The sequence below is a fragment of the Engystomops pustulosus genome, chromosome 10, assembly GCF_040894005.1.
Source record: "Engystomops pustulosus chromosome 10, aEngPut4.maternal, whole genome shotgun sequence".
NCBI classification, from domain to species: Eukaryota; Metazoa; Chordata; class Amphibia; order Anura; family Leptodactylidae; genus Engystomops; species Engystomops pustulosus.
The window spans coordinates 24,579,360-24,598,323 of record NC_092420.1 but is presented as its reverse complement, the minus strand read 5'-3'; the positions used below and the strand labels follow the sequence as shown (position 1 = coordinate 24,598,323).

Sequence of the window (18,964 nt, the reverse complement as noted above, 5' to 3'; positions counted from 1 at the left end):
AGGCTTTAACAATTATGCAAGTTAGCCCGAGGGGCTACAGGCTCTATTAACACCCATGGAACCCAGAGCCCCCCAGGGCTCATTTGCATAATTTTTAAAGTCTACTTTTTATAAAAACCAGGGCATAAGAAGCTAAAAGAAGAGCGGATCCTGCCAGAGGGGGCACACACCAGTATGTCAGTGTGCTTAGTTTACAATCCTTCATCCTGGTGGTAGATATCCTTTAATTGCGTTCATCTTAAAATAACTTCATGCCGTTTGGATAAACTCTGTTGCACATGTCCGTGTAATTTAGTTAATACACATAATCAGGGATTGTTTTTCTACAGAGAACACTCTTTTTAGGTAAAAGGAAGAAACATTTCCATTCAAATATTTGTCATAAAAGGAAAAAACTGGAAGATAAGGTTTTACCATTTCCGACAATGGAAACACAATAATCATCCATTATCCCATAACGTTCCCACATTTACTTTACCACATGCAGACACTGACTAACCCTCTATATGTCACCATCTAAAATATATGTGTTACAATTAGTCAAGTAGTAGAGAAGATCTCACTACAGCTGCGATGTGTGAATGGGGCTTTACATAGGTATGATAATGCATCAGATTTACGTCTCATTTTTACACAGTGTGAACTTTCACTAGAGAACCTGAAATTAATCTACATTCATGACAAGGTTTGGCTTTAGGCTATCATTATGTTATGCCCCAAATTCTGCCTGTCTTATATTTGGAACCCCCATCCCCTGTTCTTGCTAAGCCACTCCCACACATTTGAAAAGTGTTGCATACACTCAAAACAATTGTTCTTTTAGCAAATACAACAAAAATAAGATGTGACCTTGTGTGCCTAATACAGGTGCATTTTATGATGCCATAATATTAAATGAGGGCTGATAAATTTGATATAAAGAGATTAGGAATTAATACAATTTTACAGTTTTAGGTCTTTCTTATTTTATTGTGGCTGAACTATATACAGAGTAGATGAAAAGATATCTTCTACATAGTCAGTGGGGGTCCCATATTAATGAGGTGGTGGTCAGGCATACACACTGCCACACCATTCACTGTGTGTGGAACTGACACCGATAGCCATCCATGTACAGTGCTTGGCTAGCTTTGGCCTCAGATTTAACCCTTTAATGAGTTATTACCAAAATCCTGACAGATCAAATTGAATTAAGAGAGGGTCCTAATAGGTGTTTTTGTCAGGGATCGTTTTATTTCATGGATTTTGCACAAGTATGAAAACTAGGACATAACTTATATATTCAAAATTACAAAACTACTAAAAAATTACAAAAAAAAAATACAACTGTAATAATAAGTTACTTACCAGTGTACGGACCTATATGAGTGTGTGATCAGCCAGGATGAACACAAAAATAATATGTGAATTGAAAGCTCATTATGAGTGTCCCCAGTATTTTCCACATTATGATGTCAGACCTTATCAGAGAGATCTTCATTATTTTCCTCTGTTAACTTTCCCCAGTCCTGCTGGCTTCCTACATAACTAACTAATTATAATAGTAATAACAGCGCCCCCTAGTGATGCATGAAGGAACTTAAGCTAATTCTCAGTATATAATGCAACTATGTTTTGGAAAAAGCACAATATTTTTCCAAATCTATCCAGAAAATCTTCGCTTTGTTGCTTTCTGTATAAAAAAAAAAATCTCTCTTGTTGATATATCATGTTCATATGTGGTGGATTTCTAGTTTCATTCTAAAATCGGAGTTTATTAAAATTTTTAATTTGCCTATTTTTCCCCCTATTTTTTCCATTTGTCTAGTTATGTTTATGTATTCATTACACATTAATGTGATTAAATAATAAGATGCTTTATGGGCCAGCTAGAATAATTTCTACTTATGTCAATTAGTATTAATTATGTCATGGATTGTAGTTACTGTAATTAGACACGAAAAAATTTAAAAACTATACGTACATGATCTTGTGATGCTGTGTCAAAAGATATTTATCCTATATTTGCCCGTGTGTTCAATCCCTGTTTGGCTAGTGCATAGCACGAGTTTAATACATTGAAAGATGTTATTGCAGCAGTCATGGGAATATCAAAAAGATTGTAAGCTCTTGCAAGCAAGGCCCTCATCTGAGCGACCAGGTTATTGTTTTTAGGGTCTTATTTTTTTGTATATGTAATATTACGACACTATAGAAAAAAAAAAAAGACCTAGTACCGATAATAGGAAGTTATTTCTTTGATTCATACTAGTGATGGGAATTTCGACTCTTCTGGCTCCTGAACGGCTCCCTATTAAATTTATAATAGGGAGCTGCAGTCAAGCCAGTACCCCTACTCCACACCACTTTTAACCCTATTATAACAGGTTAAAGGGGGTGTGGTGAGCCGTTTAGGGGCCGGGTTAAGTGAGCCATTGGCTCACTGAGAGGAGCTGCCTCATACGTTCGCGCAAAAGTGCCGGCTCTTAGAGCCTGCTCATTTGCAAATGACACATTATTAATTCATATCTGCCAATGTTCTGTAAAAGCGGCACTGGAAGGCAGCGTGCTGTGCACACCACAAACATCTAATGTGACCACATCCACTTTTGCCCCACCTTATTTAGCATCATGACATACCACCTTTTGGGGTGTATTATGACCACTCTAGATTGCAGTTGCAACACCCCTGCCAATGCAAGGCAGAGGAGTTGTTGTTGCGAATAAGCCCCTAATATATTTGTTCCCCTAGTAGAGAGTCTGATCAGCTCCTCTGCAGGACACTATACATATACTTAGGTAATTGTGCAGCGGTAGATTCTGCCTGGATAGGCAAGGGTTAAATATTGTTTATTGTCATCATCCAATGATATGCCTCAAAGCACTTAATTGTGAACTGGAGTGTGATTGGAAAAGGAGACCACCTGACCAGGGATTAACTAAACCCTTAGTCAGGGGAGGAGTGATCTCTCTTGGAACCCAGCTCTCCTAGAGAGCAGATCTCTTAGGCCCAGCTCTCACCACATGAGGAACTCCTAGGCCTCAGCAACTACACAGGACAAACGGGACAAAGCTGCAGCTTCCAGCATTGGATACAGCTACATCCCAGCCAGCCCCTGCATCCAGGCTGGTGACCCAACTCCGGAGGTTCCCTCTCCAAGATCACTCCAGTACTGCCTTTGTACAGAATCATTTGGCCTGTTGCTGCTGTTGGTTCAAATAAAGAACTGTAAGTTACTTTTATGCAAAACATTGCCTCCGTCTGGTCCCTGCTACGGCTGTATCACCATCAAGGGCGCCCCATCCATTAACCAGGGACACATACTACAGACTCTAAGGGCTGCCCCAGGGAGAACCACAGCCTCTCCCTCATCCAATTTCTTGCAAACAACACCTGCTGGAGACCTGCCAGGCTATGGGACAGCCCTCCGGTCCCCATACCAAGCACCGTAACACTAGCGTGCCTAGGCCGCAACCCCCAGCCATTCCGGTATTCTGGGCCCCGGCTGCCTCCAGGCCCCAAGAAAAAGCTGGGCCCCGGTGGGGGATGTTGCAAGTGGCGTCACGAACAGGACTTCTGTGCCTTATTCTGGCACTAAAGACTGTCCTTTATTGAAAAAAAACTACTGTGCTGCCTAACCCTGCTGCCATTCGGGTTTAGGCCCAAGTGACTTTGTGCTTTTCAACATTGATTGTGTTAAACTGCTGCCACGTGCTGTCGAGCAGCGCTCTGGAGGTTAATCTCTGTCAAAGAACTTTCCCAGCTCTGCTACATCCGGCCCTGCAGTGGCTGAAGCGTTTACCTCAGGAGATTATGGCGCAGCAAGTAATTCCAGCCCGCCAAAACCTTCACTGGCGGAAAACCCAGAGGCATCGCCAAGCTCCACCCCCTGCACGTGTGTCGCGAAGTACCGTGGAGGAGGAGCTGGAGCGTGAGCGGCCGGCAACGAAGAGGGTTAAACGGCCATCTTGGATTTCGGCGCAGGCCGTGCCTGAACCTGTCAGCGGCGTGCGCCTCACCCGGGGTCCCGGCACACGTGTCCTGCGACTGGAGGAGAGCACCGCTGAGCATCACCGAGCCCCTGCTGCCTGCCGGATTTCGAGAACGAAGTTCTTTGTGCACCGGAGCTATCCTGTCATCGCGGCTGATCCTCAGTGAGTACCGCTGGGGAAGTTAAAGGGGTAGAGATTGTATCCGACGCTAGGTTAATTGGCTCACCTCCTAGAGAATAGTGACAATGCTTTAAAGTGCCCACGTACCCATTACTGGCCATCGCCATAGCAACGGACATTGTGTAACCCCTCAAACTTCACTAGGCTAGCCCAATCATGTCAGCCCAAGATGAAGACACGGAACCAGGTCAATTCCTGTCCCCCGGTCCCTCCTCAGGGTATCGGAGCATGTTAAACCCACCAGAGAGCCCCTTCAGCCCTTCTGCAGCCAGTGTCACCGGGGCTCCCACCATTATGCCCCTGACTATGCCCTACTATCTGGGGGCCCCCTGGTTACCCCACTACGAAGGACAACTGCACACCCTCTCTGAATTCAGAGGCAAGCTGTTAGGTACCTTCACTCTGTATCCGCTCACAGAAGAGCAGAAAGTGGGCATTTTAGCTGGGCAATTAAAGGGACCCGCTCTCCGGGAAGTCAAGTCTTGGACCCGAGAATAGCACCACAATGTGGTCCAAATCCTCAATAGGCTGCGTAACACCTTTATAAAATGTACTGCCTCTGAGTTGAAGCAGAAGTTCTTCGGAGAAAGACAGAAGCCTCAAGAGTCCCTCAGAGACTTTGCCCTCTCCCTACAGGAGACATGGAAAGCTATAACCCGCCTTGATCCAAAAGAGGCTGAAAACTCTGATCAAACCCTGTGGGAGCAATTCATTGCTGGACTTTTTGATAGACATCAAAGATGTCAACTAAAGATGCTGTCTCTTCAACATGCCCAGGCCTCTTTTCTTGAGGTAGATTGCCCTTGACATACTAGGGGAACGGCTGCCTGCTGGAAAGCAGAAGGAATCTGAATCCGTGGATATGGAGGATACTGCTCTAGCTTGTCATCCAGCGCAGCCGACATCACCACCTCCCGCGTCTGCGGAAGTTGCCGCACTAGCAGAACAGGTCACCACCCTGGCGAACACCATGAGCAAAATGCTTGATCGACTGGCCCAGTTGATAGTAACAGTCTACCCCAAAAGGAGGAAGCCACCAGAGGACTCTGTACAGCCAGTTACTCATCGTGACCCCCCAGTCAAACCGCGCCCAAGAGTGGCAAAATCCTTAAACACCTGGAGTCAAAAAGAACCCCGACAGCGGTGCAGCTACTGCCATAAATACAGGCATGAAGAGAATGGATGTCATCGGTTAAACAACAAACCCTTGGAGCTATGGGACGACCTCCTAGGGAAGAACCTTTACGTACCCTAGATTCCAATTGAATGCCTAGGTTCGTGGGGACTTGCCCCATGGTTCATGTGACTATCAACAGAGTAACCCTACCGGCCTTAATTGATACCGGCTCTCAAGTGACCACACTTCGAAATGCCACCTTCGAAAGATGCCAAAGAGGAGCATCCTTGACGCAGCCTCCCAAGGCTTACCTGAACATTTTTGCTACCAATGGGAAAACTGTACCCATCCGCGGCTACTGGGAACCCACACTAACCATTGGAGACACCGAGTTAACCAGGCAGGGCGTAGTGGTGACACAAGTGCCCGAAGATGGTAACTTCTCCCTGGTACTGGGTACCAACGTCCTCCACAACTGCTACCCTGAAGTGCTGAAGGCTCTCCACAACTCTCTACCAACGGTGCCCAGTGATTCTCGGAAGCATTTGGCGGTAGCTGTGCAACAGAAGTTTGCTGACCCCAATGGAGAAATATGCAAAGCCCGGATCAAGGATCCACAACCTGTCCGTCTTCAACCTGGGACTGAGACGTTAGTATGGTGCCGAGCCTGCATGGGCGTTCAAGGTCAAGACTACCAGGCTATGGTAGAACCTCTACCAGCTGACAAAGACCTGCCCATTCTAGCCGCCAGGAGCCTAGTCACAGTATCCAGAGGACAAGTATCCATCAGACTACTAAATGTGGGAGACTCCCCAGTGGATCTGAGAAGATACCAAGAAGTAGCCACTCTCTTCAGCATCCACCCTGAAGACTTAGTGGAAACCTCTGTCTGCCTCCCAACAGCTGGAGGTGAAACAAAGTGCTGAGGGTGAGCCTGCCGAGCAATCCTGGTGGCTTGAGCTCAGACCAAGTACAAAGGTGTCCTGGATGTCGTCATGAAGCACCACCAAGCCTACAGAAAACACCCGCCATCCCTACTGGCTCTCATCCTCCTATCAAAGAGAGGTACCGGCCCATACCTCCAGCCCGTTACCAAGAGGTGAAGAAGCTGGTGCAAGAGATGAAGACAGTCAATGTTATCCGGGAGAGTCACAGCCCATGGGCTGCCCCGCTGGTCCTTGTGAAAAAGAAGGATGGAACCCTTCGATTCTGTGTTGACTATAGAAAGATCAACAATATCACCCACAAGGATGCCTATCCGCTGCCTCGAATCGAGGAATCCCTCGCAGCCCTAGGGTCAGCTGCCTACTTCTCTACCCTGGATCTGACCAGTGGCTACTAGCAAGTAGCCATGGCGCCTGAAGATAGAGAGAAGATGGCTTTCACCACCCCAATGGGCCTGTTCGAGTTCAACAACACGCGTTTCGGCCTATGCAATGCCCCAGGCACATTTCAACGGTTAATGGAGAGATGTTTGGGTCATCGGAACTTCGAGACCGTCCTCCTGTACTTGGACAATATCATCATCTACTCCAAGACCTATGAAGAGCACCTCCAACATCTGGCTGAAGTCTTCCAAATCCTGACCCAGCATGGGTTGAAGGTAAAGCCGTCCAAGTGCCACCTGTTGCAGCCTAGCGTAAAGTACCTAGGACATGTGGTGAGTGCTGATGGAATAGAGCCAGACCAAGATAAAATTGCAGCTGTCCATAACTGGCCTATCCAGTCTACTATCTGGGACATCAAGAGCTTCCTGCTACTACTTGCCAGCTACTAGAAGGTGATTTATCACAAATTTTGCCCAGCTAGCGGCCCCTCTGCAAGAACTCCTAAGGGGACTGCCGACAGAGAGCCAATGATCCCGAGTGGCCATTGAATGGACAGCAGAGCAAGAAGCAGCCTTCCAAATGCTGAAGCAAAGGCTGACTGAGCCTCCGGTGTTAGGATACCCAGATTAGATACCCCTTCATACTCTACACCGATGCCAGTAAGCAGGGATTAGGAGCTGTACTATCCCAGCTTCAGAATGGAACTGAAAGGGACATATCCTACGCCAGCCATTCCCTCCGAGACCCAGAACAGAACGACCAGAATTACAGCTCATTCAAGTTGGAGTTTCTGGCGTTAGTCTGGGCTGTGACCGAAAAGTTCAAGGACTACCTAGCTGCTTCCTTCTTCACGGTCTTCACAGATAACAATCCCTTGGCACATCTGAACACCGCCTCGCTTGGAGCAGCGATGGGCTTCCAGGTTAGCGAACTTCAATTTTACTATCAAGTAACGGGCTGGCGAGACCAATGACAATGCTGATGCTCTGTCCCGACTCGCTGACCAGTGGGAGGGACCCTCAACGGACGCACAGTTGGAAGATGTGGAGATGCCAGCGTTCTATGCCCAGTTTGTGCGCCAAGAGGCCCAGAGAGTCTACTCCTTACCCTCAGAAGCAGTACCAGGTACCCCACCAGAAGAATCTGCGCCACCGGCAGAGAAAGACCTCTGGATGAGTCTGCAGGCTGATAGTCGCACCATAGAAGAAATGATGGATTATCTCTCTAGTGGGCGAGTGCCTGAACAGATTCGTCAGAGAAGAGCCGAAGGGGAGTTTTCCCAATTATGGCACGAGAGGAAGACTCTGATTATGCATTAGGGCCCGCTGAAAAGGAGAACTCTGGATCCTATCACCTATGACTGGCTGTACCTGATTGTGATTCCCCGGAGGGATGCCAAGATAGTGCTGGATATGTAACACGACCAGTCCGGACACTTTGGCACTCAGAAGACTGAAGCTACCCTCCGGGGACTCTGACTCAGTTCCTGGGATTGGTTCCTGCGGCAACACTGAAGGTGTGCTCCACACTGACTCTCTGTTCACTCTGCCCATGTGCTCAAAGATCTTATACTCCCCCGGTCAGGTGCTAGCACCTCTCCAATCACACTCCAGTTTACAATACAGCCACATAATTGGATAACATCTTACACCCATTTAACTATTGCCTTTCCAGGCAGAATCTACAGCTGCTATTACATAATGACCAGGTTCTGGAACCTTATAGAGCAGTGATGGCGAACCTTTTAGAGACCGAGTGCCCAAACTACAACCAAAATCCACTTATTTACCATGAAGTGCCAACACGGCATTTCAAGCAGTAATTTATTGCTACCAGTTCTTCAACATCATTCAATTGTATTGGCTCTCCTAAGACCACCAATAGAGTTGAAAGAAGGTGGGCAAATTCAGACCATCATTGTAGCTTCTCTCCAGGAAGAATTCTGGGTCCAGCAGGATGACCTCCAAAGACAATGCAGTTCAGTCAACACCTTCTCACTTTTCCCACAGTTTCAAACAGCCAGTTAAGTGTTGCTTTAAAATAGCTCTGAGAGCAGTATCTTTTAAGTTGTTTGGGACTGCAGGAAGATTTGGGGTATTTGGTCCTGTTTGGTGAAATTTCGACAATGGCCTGAGTGCCCACAGAAAGGGCTCTGAGTGCCACCTCTGGCACCCGTGCCATAGGTTCGCCATCACTGTTATAGAGGGTTTGTGACTCCCCCTAACAGCTCCTGACCTGGAGAGGGCGCTATTTGCATCTACCAGCCTGCCTATGTATTGGCAGGGGTGTTGCACTGACATCTAGAGAGCTTCACCAGAGGTCACAGTGGGTAGAGAAGTACATTTGTAACTAGGAATATTTACTAGATGGATGTTCTTTAGTTGGGGACGGCCTGTAAAAAAAATCCTAATGTTCCCATTTGATGTGACCCAATTCACTCTGCTGCCTAATTTTTTCCATGTATTCATAAACAGTGTGCAGTTTCTCAGCTGAATCATTCGGTTGCTGACAGCTCAGCATTAAGTCAATGAGGATGAGGCAGCCATGAGGAGTTGATAAACTTCCCATACATAAGACGTGTCATAAGTCATTTCATTGATGTCCGTTTTTCGTATTCTCCTGACACACATTAAAGATGACATATTCTAATTAGCACGTCTTCCTTGAGTACGCCAGAATTATCTGCTTAAGTCCTAATCTGTTTAAATATGACCTTCCCTTGAAGTCTTCCTCAGCCGCAGACTTTTCAGTCACAGTATTACTGAAGGTGAACGATATTGGGAAATGGCTCACACGAGATTTGATGGCAGGCATTTCCAGTGCAGTCTGTTCAGGACCCAATAATCCTTCACACATTAATTCTGCATATCATATTCAGCGTTTTATTACAAGAGCCATGTCAGCCTAAACCCCAGCAGTATTTTATTTAAAAAAAAAAAAAAATTAAAAACATCACCATCTTTTTCAAGTTGATGGGCAGAGGGACATTTTAAATAAAATCTCCTATGCATTTGACTGCTGTAGATGGGAAATTTTTAAACCCCCAAGGCCAAAAGTATAAAAGTGTGCATTATACTTCAGGAGGCTATGTTCCATGACATCACTGTGGACAACACTCTCCTACTGTGACATCACTGCGTGCAATAAACATCCAAAGTCTTCAGAGGTTATTGTTCAAAATTGCTGTACAGCAGGGGCTTTACTATGGGGCTCACAGTGTCAGGGGGCCTGGCATCCAGACACACTAATGAATGGGGGATGTACACCATTTTATACATGTTATGAGGCTCATTGTATGGCATCACAAGTATATAACAGTGCAGTGAGTTGGCAGCTCAGATAAGAAATGTTGGGGGAGGGAGAGGGGAAAGCAAAACGACAGGACTAGGAATCTCATCTCTATTTCCAGCCGTCTATGCGCACTCTTCATGTGTGTGTGTATATGCTGTATGACTGAATATGGTACTGTATGTGCGTGTATATGATCGATAGGTGTGTATATTGATGTGTATATGCAGCATGTGTGTGTATATGGTATTGTATGTGTGTGTCTGTCAGTGAGTGTATTTGTATGGGTGGGTATACAAATATATGTATAATTTTTTGTTCAAGGGGGGCCCCCATTTAGAAGGCTGCTAGTTATACTCCTTCTGTACAGAATAGTTACTGCTGTACCGTCCCCGTGCTGCGGCGTCCCCGTCTTTATCGGCCCCGTGCTGAGGCGTCGCCGTCTTTACCGTCCCCGTCTTTACCGTCCCAGTGCTGCGGCGTCCCCGTCTTTACCGTCCCAGTGCTGCGGCGTCCCCGTCTTTACCGTCCCCGTGCTGCGGCGTCCCCGTCTTTACCGTCCCCGTGCTGCGGCGTCCCCGTCTTTACCGTCCCCGTGCTGCGGCGTCCCCGTCTTTACCGTCCCCGTGCTGCGGTGTCCCCATGCTGCGGCGTCGCCGTCTTTACCATCCCTGTGCTGCGGCGCCCCTGTCTTTACCATCCCTAAGCTGCGATGTTACTGCAGTACTTAAGCGTCGACTCTGTGGTAGCCACCTCTCTTTTCAAAACTTTTCAAAAACTCCTTTTAGGGAGCATTTAAGGAAAAGCAATACATGTAAGATCTTGAACATCCTTTATACTAACCAACACAACCTAACCATAACTTCAAGAGGATACATGGGAAAAGGCTTCAGATAAACTGTGATAGATATTGCATGGGAAATCATATTTATCCAGTGGTTAAGACCTTATTAGGATCAATGATTAGCTTCTCTTAGTTAGGACAGAACATAATCATTCAATTGTTATTTGCACAGCCCCACTACAGACATCATGTACAGTATGACCATGTGGCTGCTGACACTTGTTGCACAAGACGTGTTCAGCTACTTCATGTGATCACATGATGCACGTCAGCTGCACCGTGCCCCCTGTGCTTTTTGTGCATAGTTACAGAAGCCAAATATTTTTGGAGAGATGGTCCTATGTTCTGTCGCCCTCCTCCATTTAACCCAGCCTTTGCACCCACCCCATGCTGGCACACTCGGCCCGTACCGATCACAGCTGCCGGAGTGGATGTTTTACGAGCTTGTAGGGAACGTGCCAGCTCCGAGGCATGGGGAGCTTTACATCTGACAAGTCTTTGGCCTCCATAGACTGCTCTACAGCTGTTAGGAAAAAAAAAAAGCTGTTCACTGGCGACTGTGACCCAGCTGTGTTTTATGAGCCAAACATGGCAAGGCAAACTCAATCTTAACTTAAGTCTTCACAACAGAATAATATTGAGGCTGCATTCACACATTACCTTAACGCATGCATTTCCAAGCGCATCAGAGCAGCTAAGAGGTAATTTACCTAATTACATTGTGTTTACAAAACACACATGTTAACATATGTATTGACATTGCATTAACACAATGTTAATGCATGTGTTTTGTAAATAAAATGTTGACAGCAAATGTAATTAGGCGTATCTCCATTTCTCAGCTGTTGTGATGCGTTTCTGATGTTTTGATGTGCAGATCTTTAGCAATAATACGATGGTTGGGAGGTCTAGCACTGCTCCAGAAAGTAAAGCTCTACCAGATAATGGCTTAGACTGACGCTATAACTTTTCTTTAACAAATCTATCCTTCTGAGGTGTCCTGCCCGGCCCATCATGATCACTACTGCACTGCGTGCCATTGGCTGCGTTCATCCTAATGTCCATAGGAGGCGAGTATCCCCTCCATTATGATGTGCCGGTGTAGGACCTACCCTATCTTTATGTGGTGCGGGAAGCCAGCACGTTACTGGGGTGGTGCCGCACCTGTAACATGCCCAATAGAAGTCAGATAGTGCGGATAACTCATAGCCAAAGCACATAGCTAAGTGCATGAGGCCTAAACATGACAAAGGGGCGCAAAAACTGTGGCAAACTGGCATAATTCAATTCCCCTATGTAAATCCACCATAAAGGTATTCAGCCAACTCTGAAAGTTATCCCTTAGGCCGGCGCCACACGTGGTGCTTTTGTCTGCGCTTGCAAACGCAGACAAAGTCGCACCCACCGGGCCGTGCCTCGGCCCGATCGCATCGGCGTTTCTATGGAAACGCCAGCGATCGGGAACGAGCCGCCGGTGTTTCGCGTTAAATTAACACGAAACACCGGCGGCTCGTTCCCGATCGCAGGCGTTTCCATAGAAACGCCGATACGATCGGGCCGAGGCCCGCCCCGGTGGGCGCGACTTTGTCTGCGTTTGCAAGCCCAGACAAAAGCGTGTTGCGCCGGCCTTATCCCTTGGAAAGAGCGAACAAGATAATTGGTATTTTTTCACTAATTGATGGAGATGTAGGTCCCTTATGTACCCTGCAGCTCTAACCAATAGTATGGGAGGATCAGAAATGCCCCCCCCCCCTGCTCCGCTATCTCCTCCTCTACCATTCACTATGAGATTTCCTGAGATATCAGAAAGCTTTTCTTTGCCATTACCCATAGTACTGAATGGGTCTGTGCATTAGTGAGAATGGGAAAACCATTTTGTGATCAGGCAGATCCTAAGGGTGCAAATAGATGGCGCCAGAACGAAATGATTTAATGACCGTTTCATGTACAGGAAATGGTTAGTAAATAATAATTTCTTATGAATTATCATCACAATTACTTGATTCATGCAAGCGCCCATGTCAAAGCCTCACCGTCTAATCTAACCTTTAACAAGCATTTTCATATCTGCTATACAGTGGATAGGAGATAACTGGTGCCAAGGGTTTTCTGGTGCCAAGCTATCAATGATCTATGCAACCCCCCCCCCCCCGCCAATGCATAGGCAGGTGGGAAGTTGCAAATAGTGCCCTCTCTACGTTAGGAGCTGTTAGGGAGACTGATCACCTCTCTAGGAAGGTTCTGGAATCTAGACATTGTGTAATCGCAGCTGTAGGTTCTGCCTGGAAAGGCAACAGTTCATGCTGTCATTTGTATTGTCCAATTAGATACCTGTAAAGCAAGCTGGAAGCTGGTTGGAGGAGTGCTATCACCTGACCAGGAGAGTATAAAATCCTCTGCTCGGTTGAAGCACATGGTCTTGGAATCCAGTCAGTAGAAAGAGTAGCAGGTCCAGTGTGCAGCTCCCTCCAGAGCTGCTGTCCAGACCCACTACCAGGAAGAAGAGGTATCTCTGGCCGCTGCCTGATACCTGAGGGCGAGTCAGGAGACTCAAGCCCAGAACTGCAGATTCCCCTATTGGACACAGTTCCCCCCTACATCCACCCAGCCTGCATCTTGTACCAGGTTGAGAGTATCCTTCCTGCAGACCAGCTACCTCCCACCAGGTCACTAGCTTGCGGAATCTACTGCTGTTACATTTTTCCGTTGCCTGCTGTTCAATAAAGAACTGTAAGTTGATTTGCACAACGTTGCCTCCGTCTGATCCCTGGATACAGCTGTTACCGCCACGGGCTTGCCCATCCATTATCCAGGGACCTATCTTACAGACACTCAGGGGTTGCTCCAGGGAGAAACCAGAACATCAGCCTCTCCCTCCAAATTTCTTGCACACACCACCAGCTGTAGGACAGCCCTCTGGTCCCCATACCAAGCATCGTGACAACAGCGCGTGCCCTAGGCCGCAATCGCCAGCCAATCCAGTATTCTGAGCCCCGGCTGCCTCCAGGCTCACAAGAAAAGGCTAGGTCCTTGTGGGGGATGTTGCATATCCAGAACTTTAGGTTGGCTTGATCACTCACTGACACCCTCTTCTGACATGACCCTGGTCAGGGTGCACGCTCCACATGACTCTTCATATATGATACACACACAAGGGGAGATTTATCATCAAGTTTCTGAGGTAAAACTGCTCTAGTTGTCCATGGAAACCAATCAGAGCTCAGCTTTAATTTTATAAACACCTGTTGGAAAATGAAAGCTTAGCTCTGATTGGTTGCCATGGGAAACCGTTCTGCTCCAAGAGATTTCTGACAAATCTCCCCCTACAGTCTCTTATCTCCGATACCAATTCCTAGAAGTGCTCTGCCATTGTATGAAATATAATTAGCATCTATGGTTTTGACTATTTACTATCTGGGCTACAATTAATATCTAGAATCTGTACTTTCTGCATTTCCTCGCACACTTTTGCAGATTTTAATTACCGCTGCCATGTTTGGCCTGTAATTAGGTGTCTGGCGGCTTCGTGTACAGTCTGCGGTCTGCGCTCATTACATTTATAAAAAAAATGAATAGCTGTTTGTGCACAAAATATAATGACACCCTCCGCTAGTATAATAAGTTAATGTTACAGAACAACCCTCGCTGCAGGAGAACGCGACCCTGGCTGAGCCGCGCAAGCTCTGGAGGAAAACTCGTACTGGCACATGTCGCCGCTCTGTGTTGCTAGGTTACAGTCATTGATGTGACAGATTTATCACCGTCCTCGTGCCATTTTCTCTGCTTTTGGGTCTCATCGGAATCTTTCATTTAGTTGTTAATGGAGAAAAAAAATCTTCGTGATATTAATGTTACGCATGCTGCAGCTGAAAGCGGGGGGGTGTGGCATGCTGGGAGTTGTAGTTCCACAGATTCTGGAGAATTACAGGTTAAAGTTCATTGTCATTGAGGTGTTTTTACAAGAAATAAGAGTTACAGAAACACTAATGCCGAAAATTAAAATATATATTTTTTTAAATTAACCCCTCAAGTACCATGGACCAATTCTTGTAACATCTGTAACTACTTTTCTTTTATAATTTGGTGCTGTGAGTTTTTTTGTAGGTATATTACTATATTCAAGTATATCACTAACATACTGGTTTATCAGGCCGCTAGACTGAAACCGGCTCTCATAGCAAAGGATTGGCAGATGACATCACAAGGGGTGACAAATGGGTCCCAGATGACAGTGAGTCCCCGGGATGTAAGTGAGGCAGTCAGGTTCAACAGCATTTAATAGATTAACACCCACAATAGGTGCCAGCATGTTAATGTCTGAATAAGATCAGCATTTGTAAGGGCTTGTTCACACAGCAGTATTCTGGTCCGTATTTTGCATCAGTATTTAGAACCTAAAATCAGAAACTGATTCTAAAGACAGCACATTTCCATTATACTTTTTATACTAAAAAATCCACTTATAGTTTTGGCTTCCAAATACTTTAGCAAAATACTGACCAGAATTCTGCAGAGTGAATGAGCCAATAGGAATACTGATGCTAAATAAATACTGAACAAAATACTGCTGTGTGAACGAGCCCTTACAAATACTGAAGCTAAAAACTGAACAGAATACTTCTGTGTGAACAAGCCCTTAGGGTGTGTTAGCACATTGAGTTTTTGAAGCGAAAAGCAGGTGTGGGTCAGAATGGGTGAAATCATTGAAATGTGCTACTTCTCTTATTTTTCATTCCAGTCCTGGCTGCAACTAAAAAGCTGAACTTGGGAACGCACCCTTATGAATGCAGATGCTAAATTCTGATCAGAATACTACCGTGAGAACAACCCTTACAAAAACTGATACAAAATACTAATCAGAATACTGCTGTGTGAACAAGCACTTAAAATACTGGGGGAGGGGGGGCATATAATGTGTTGTAAACCAGTTTTCTGATGTACAAGGCATGAGAAAATTGCAATTCCTGCCACATGGCTACCAGAATAAACCCACTTTGCAAAATTTTTGAAATTTTCTTGGTGCACTACACTTTACATACAACCTTAGTACCAAAATGACAATTTTGGTACCATAAAAATGGGCGCTCATGCTAGAATAGGTAAATCAGGTGACATGTATCTGTGCTGATAATAGTTGCAGTCATTTATTCATCACCAAACTGGGAATTTTATCCAAAATTGGAGTATTTTGCGTATATAAAATCTTATGTCGAATTGTGTCTGCGCCATCTTCCTGCTGTCTGAGCACTGAAGGGTTACTTCCAATTAATATCCAACAGTAATTCATTTGTTTTCCAAAGTTTCTTAGGTTCTTATAGGACAAATCTTCGCTTCCTCCTTCAGTAGTCCAGACTGCAGGCTCTAAGTAAGGACAATATGCTCTTTATATTACTACAGAGGAATATGTCAGCTAAATCCCTATACAAAGTCAGATGTCCCGGAGATTGCGATCACCATGAAAATAGTCTACGTCATCCCCGGCAGGGAATGGGAAACACAAAAATATCCCAAATCCTAAGAAGTTAAAGGATTTTCGACCAGACTTTTTCATTAGCCATTCAGTATTAAACGGTTGTTGTTGTGAATCTAGCCAAGGATTTCCCTGTGGGCAGCAAATTAAGGCGACATTGGGGGAACAGCTGGGCTAAAGCTATGCCTTTCCTTGGGAATAACACCCCCCCCCCCTCCCTCTCTTTTAATTGCAGATTTCCCGAATCAGTCAGCAACAGACATGGGATAACACAGGTTAAATCACAAAGCACAAATCCGGTTTCCTAAAAGCAGCTTAGAGGAATATTGGATTTAAAGGGAAAAAGTTTTTTAAACTTACCATCTGCCCCCGGCTGCCGATTGGGTCTGTTCCCAGTCATCGTGCTCATAGCCCCCCTGCTTTCTTCTGCAGGGATTCAATGTCTGCAATGTTTATTTTTTTTTAGCTTTTTGGTAAGAAGTAACCAGCGCATCAAATACAAGACTCCTTAAGATGCAGCAACATAGTCCTGTCTGCAATGGATGAGGCTGAAGAGAGCAGAGTCCTGTCCTGTATCACAGTGCATTAGGCAAACCCCAGCCCACACTCCCAGAGACCAATCACAAGTGTAGGGGAGGACTGTGGGATCGCTCCGAGCTCTCATCACTCCCGGAGAATGATTTTTAGGGAAAGAAAAGTTACCTAGTACCTTGTCTCCTAATGATATTTAACCTATGTAGTAATAGTACTGATGCATAGTGACTCATAAAGGGAACGTGCAGAAGTATCAATATGACATGTGCTACTTATATTACATTCTGCAGGAAATACAGATATTTTTCAGGATTAGATCTTGAAGATGACTTATTGATTGCAATGCGGCCTTGCACTGCAGTATTGGATAGGATAAGCATGTTGCAATATGATGCTATTTATGGAGGTGGAGCCTTCTTTTCAATGTTTGGCAAAGACATTGGCTGCTTTCTTCCGAAAAACAGCGCCACACCCGACCATTGTTTGTGCCGGTATTGAAGCTCAGCTGGATGCAAATGAATGGAGATTAGTTGCAATACCAGGAACAACCACAGGTCAGGTGTGGAGCTGTTTTTGTAATAAAGCAACAATGATTTCAACTCAGAGCAACAACTTAAATGCCAACTGCTATAAAGGCAGATCATTGGGTAAGAAACTTGTGTAAAAAAAAAAAAAGGTTGGTGCAGATTTTTGAATGTTCGAAGAATTTGATCTGGATTTTTTTTATCGAGAAGTCATAATTAAAGGACTGAAAATCTGTGTCGCCAGAAGAAAATTGAAGAAAAAATCTTCTGTGTGTCGAATTCCTAGAAAATCATTGCATAATTTGCAACATCCCTTCCTATGGAAGGGGAAGGTGGCTCTGAAGATGGAGCTACTGCGCACCGCTCCTAAGGGTGCATTCACACAATGCGTTGCGGTTTTTGATGTGTTTTTGACACATTCCAAAGACTTCAACCTTCATCACATGTTGAAGTAATATTGCGTTTCCATTGCTAAAGCCTTTTGAATGCATCAAAAACATATCAAAAAACGTAACGCATCGTGTGAATACGCCCTCAGGAGCCAGGGGCATGGCAGCAGTGGGAGGAGTGCGCCGAGGATCACAGGTAGGAGGGATCGCAGATACTACTGGGACATGGAGTGGCCTACTGCTCGGAGAGGCTACTCAACGCCCCAGTAGTCTCCGCCGAAAATGTGCATATTAAGTAAAGTGTAGCTTATCTTTGAAAGTATTATAGGATTAAGTAAAGGTAGATTAGGGTTTAGAAGGTTACTATAAATCTACCAGATCTACCTTAATAGGTATATTTCTGATGGTAGGTTTCTTTTAAGGCTGCGGTCACACGTACCGCTAAGCGTCTGTCATAACGCGATGCTAGAGCACAGGGGGAGGTCCTTGGCCCGAACGCACATGCGTTTCCAGGGAAACGCATGCGATTGTTAAGCATTATGAACGGACGTCTAGCGGTACGTGTGACCGCGGCCTAAGTTGATTTTATTGAGTCTAAATGCATCTATGATGTGGAGAAGCCCTCCGCACTGCACTTGTGACCTACAAGCAATTGCAGGTCAGTCTATAAGGTTTTACTATTGAGGTGGGGTCATGGTTTACATTGAATCTGAATGATTTTTCCTTGGAACACACATGGATTGTATTACACATACACACACGTGCATACTGTATGTAATGGATTTTACACGCTGGTCATGTGATGAGCTCTCCAGAAATTCATAAGAGTGATATAACAACTGCAGAAATGATTCCCTGGAGTCTCTATTGCGTAGTATGTAATCCAGATACACTAGGGGGAGTATATACTGTCCCTCTTCTCGGCTGTGACATTCACAATGTAACTAGTCAAACGCTAATCAATAAAGTTATGTTTCAGAGTTAGGGTGATGCCGCACATGGCGTTTTGAACCTGTTTTTGCTCCGTTTTTAAGCAGTCTGTCAAAAAACTCATGTGTTAAAAAATGCATCCGTTTTTGACCCATTTTAATTAAAATAATTAGTAAAACGTGTCAAAGACGGATGCGTTTAAAAAAAAAAAGACGGTTTAAAAACAGACCAAAAACAGATTCAAAAATCCATGTGTGGCATCACCCTTAATCCGCGTTTCTAGCTCCGGGTCAGGAATGTGAAAGAAAGGAAAATGGGTGCACCAACGGGCACAGCCTATATTTACTGATATCCTCAATAATCATTAACTGGGGGTTTGTTAAATAAT

General features: G+C 45.3%; 1 protein-coding gene across 1 annotated transcript in view; it reads right to left on the bottom strand.

Moving 5' to 3' along the window:
* Positions 1 to 16,872, bottom strand: part of FGD3 (FYVE, RhoGEF and PH domain containing 3) — a 152,930-nt gene extending 136,058 nt beyond the window's left edge. The window contains exon 1 of the mRNA XM_072128116.1: positions 16,560 to 16,872. Within this exon, the coding sequence (XP_071984217.1) occupies positions 16,560 to 16,608 (49 nt within the window). The 5' untranslated portion in view covers positions 16,609 to 16,872. The remainder of the gene's footprint in view (positions 1 to 16,559) is intronic.
* Between the last annotated feature and the right edge of the window lie 2,092 nt (positions 16,873 to 18,964).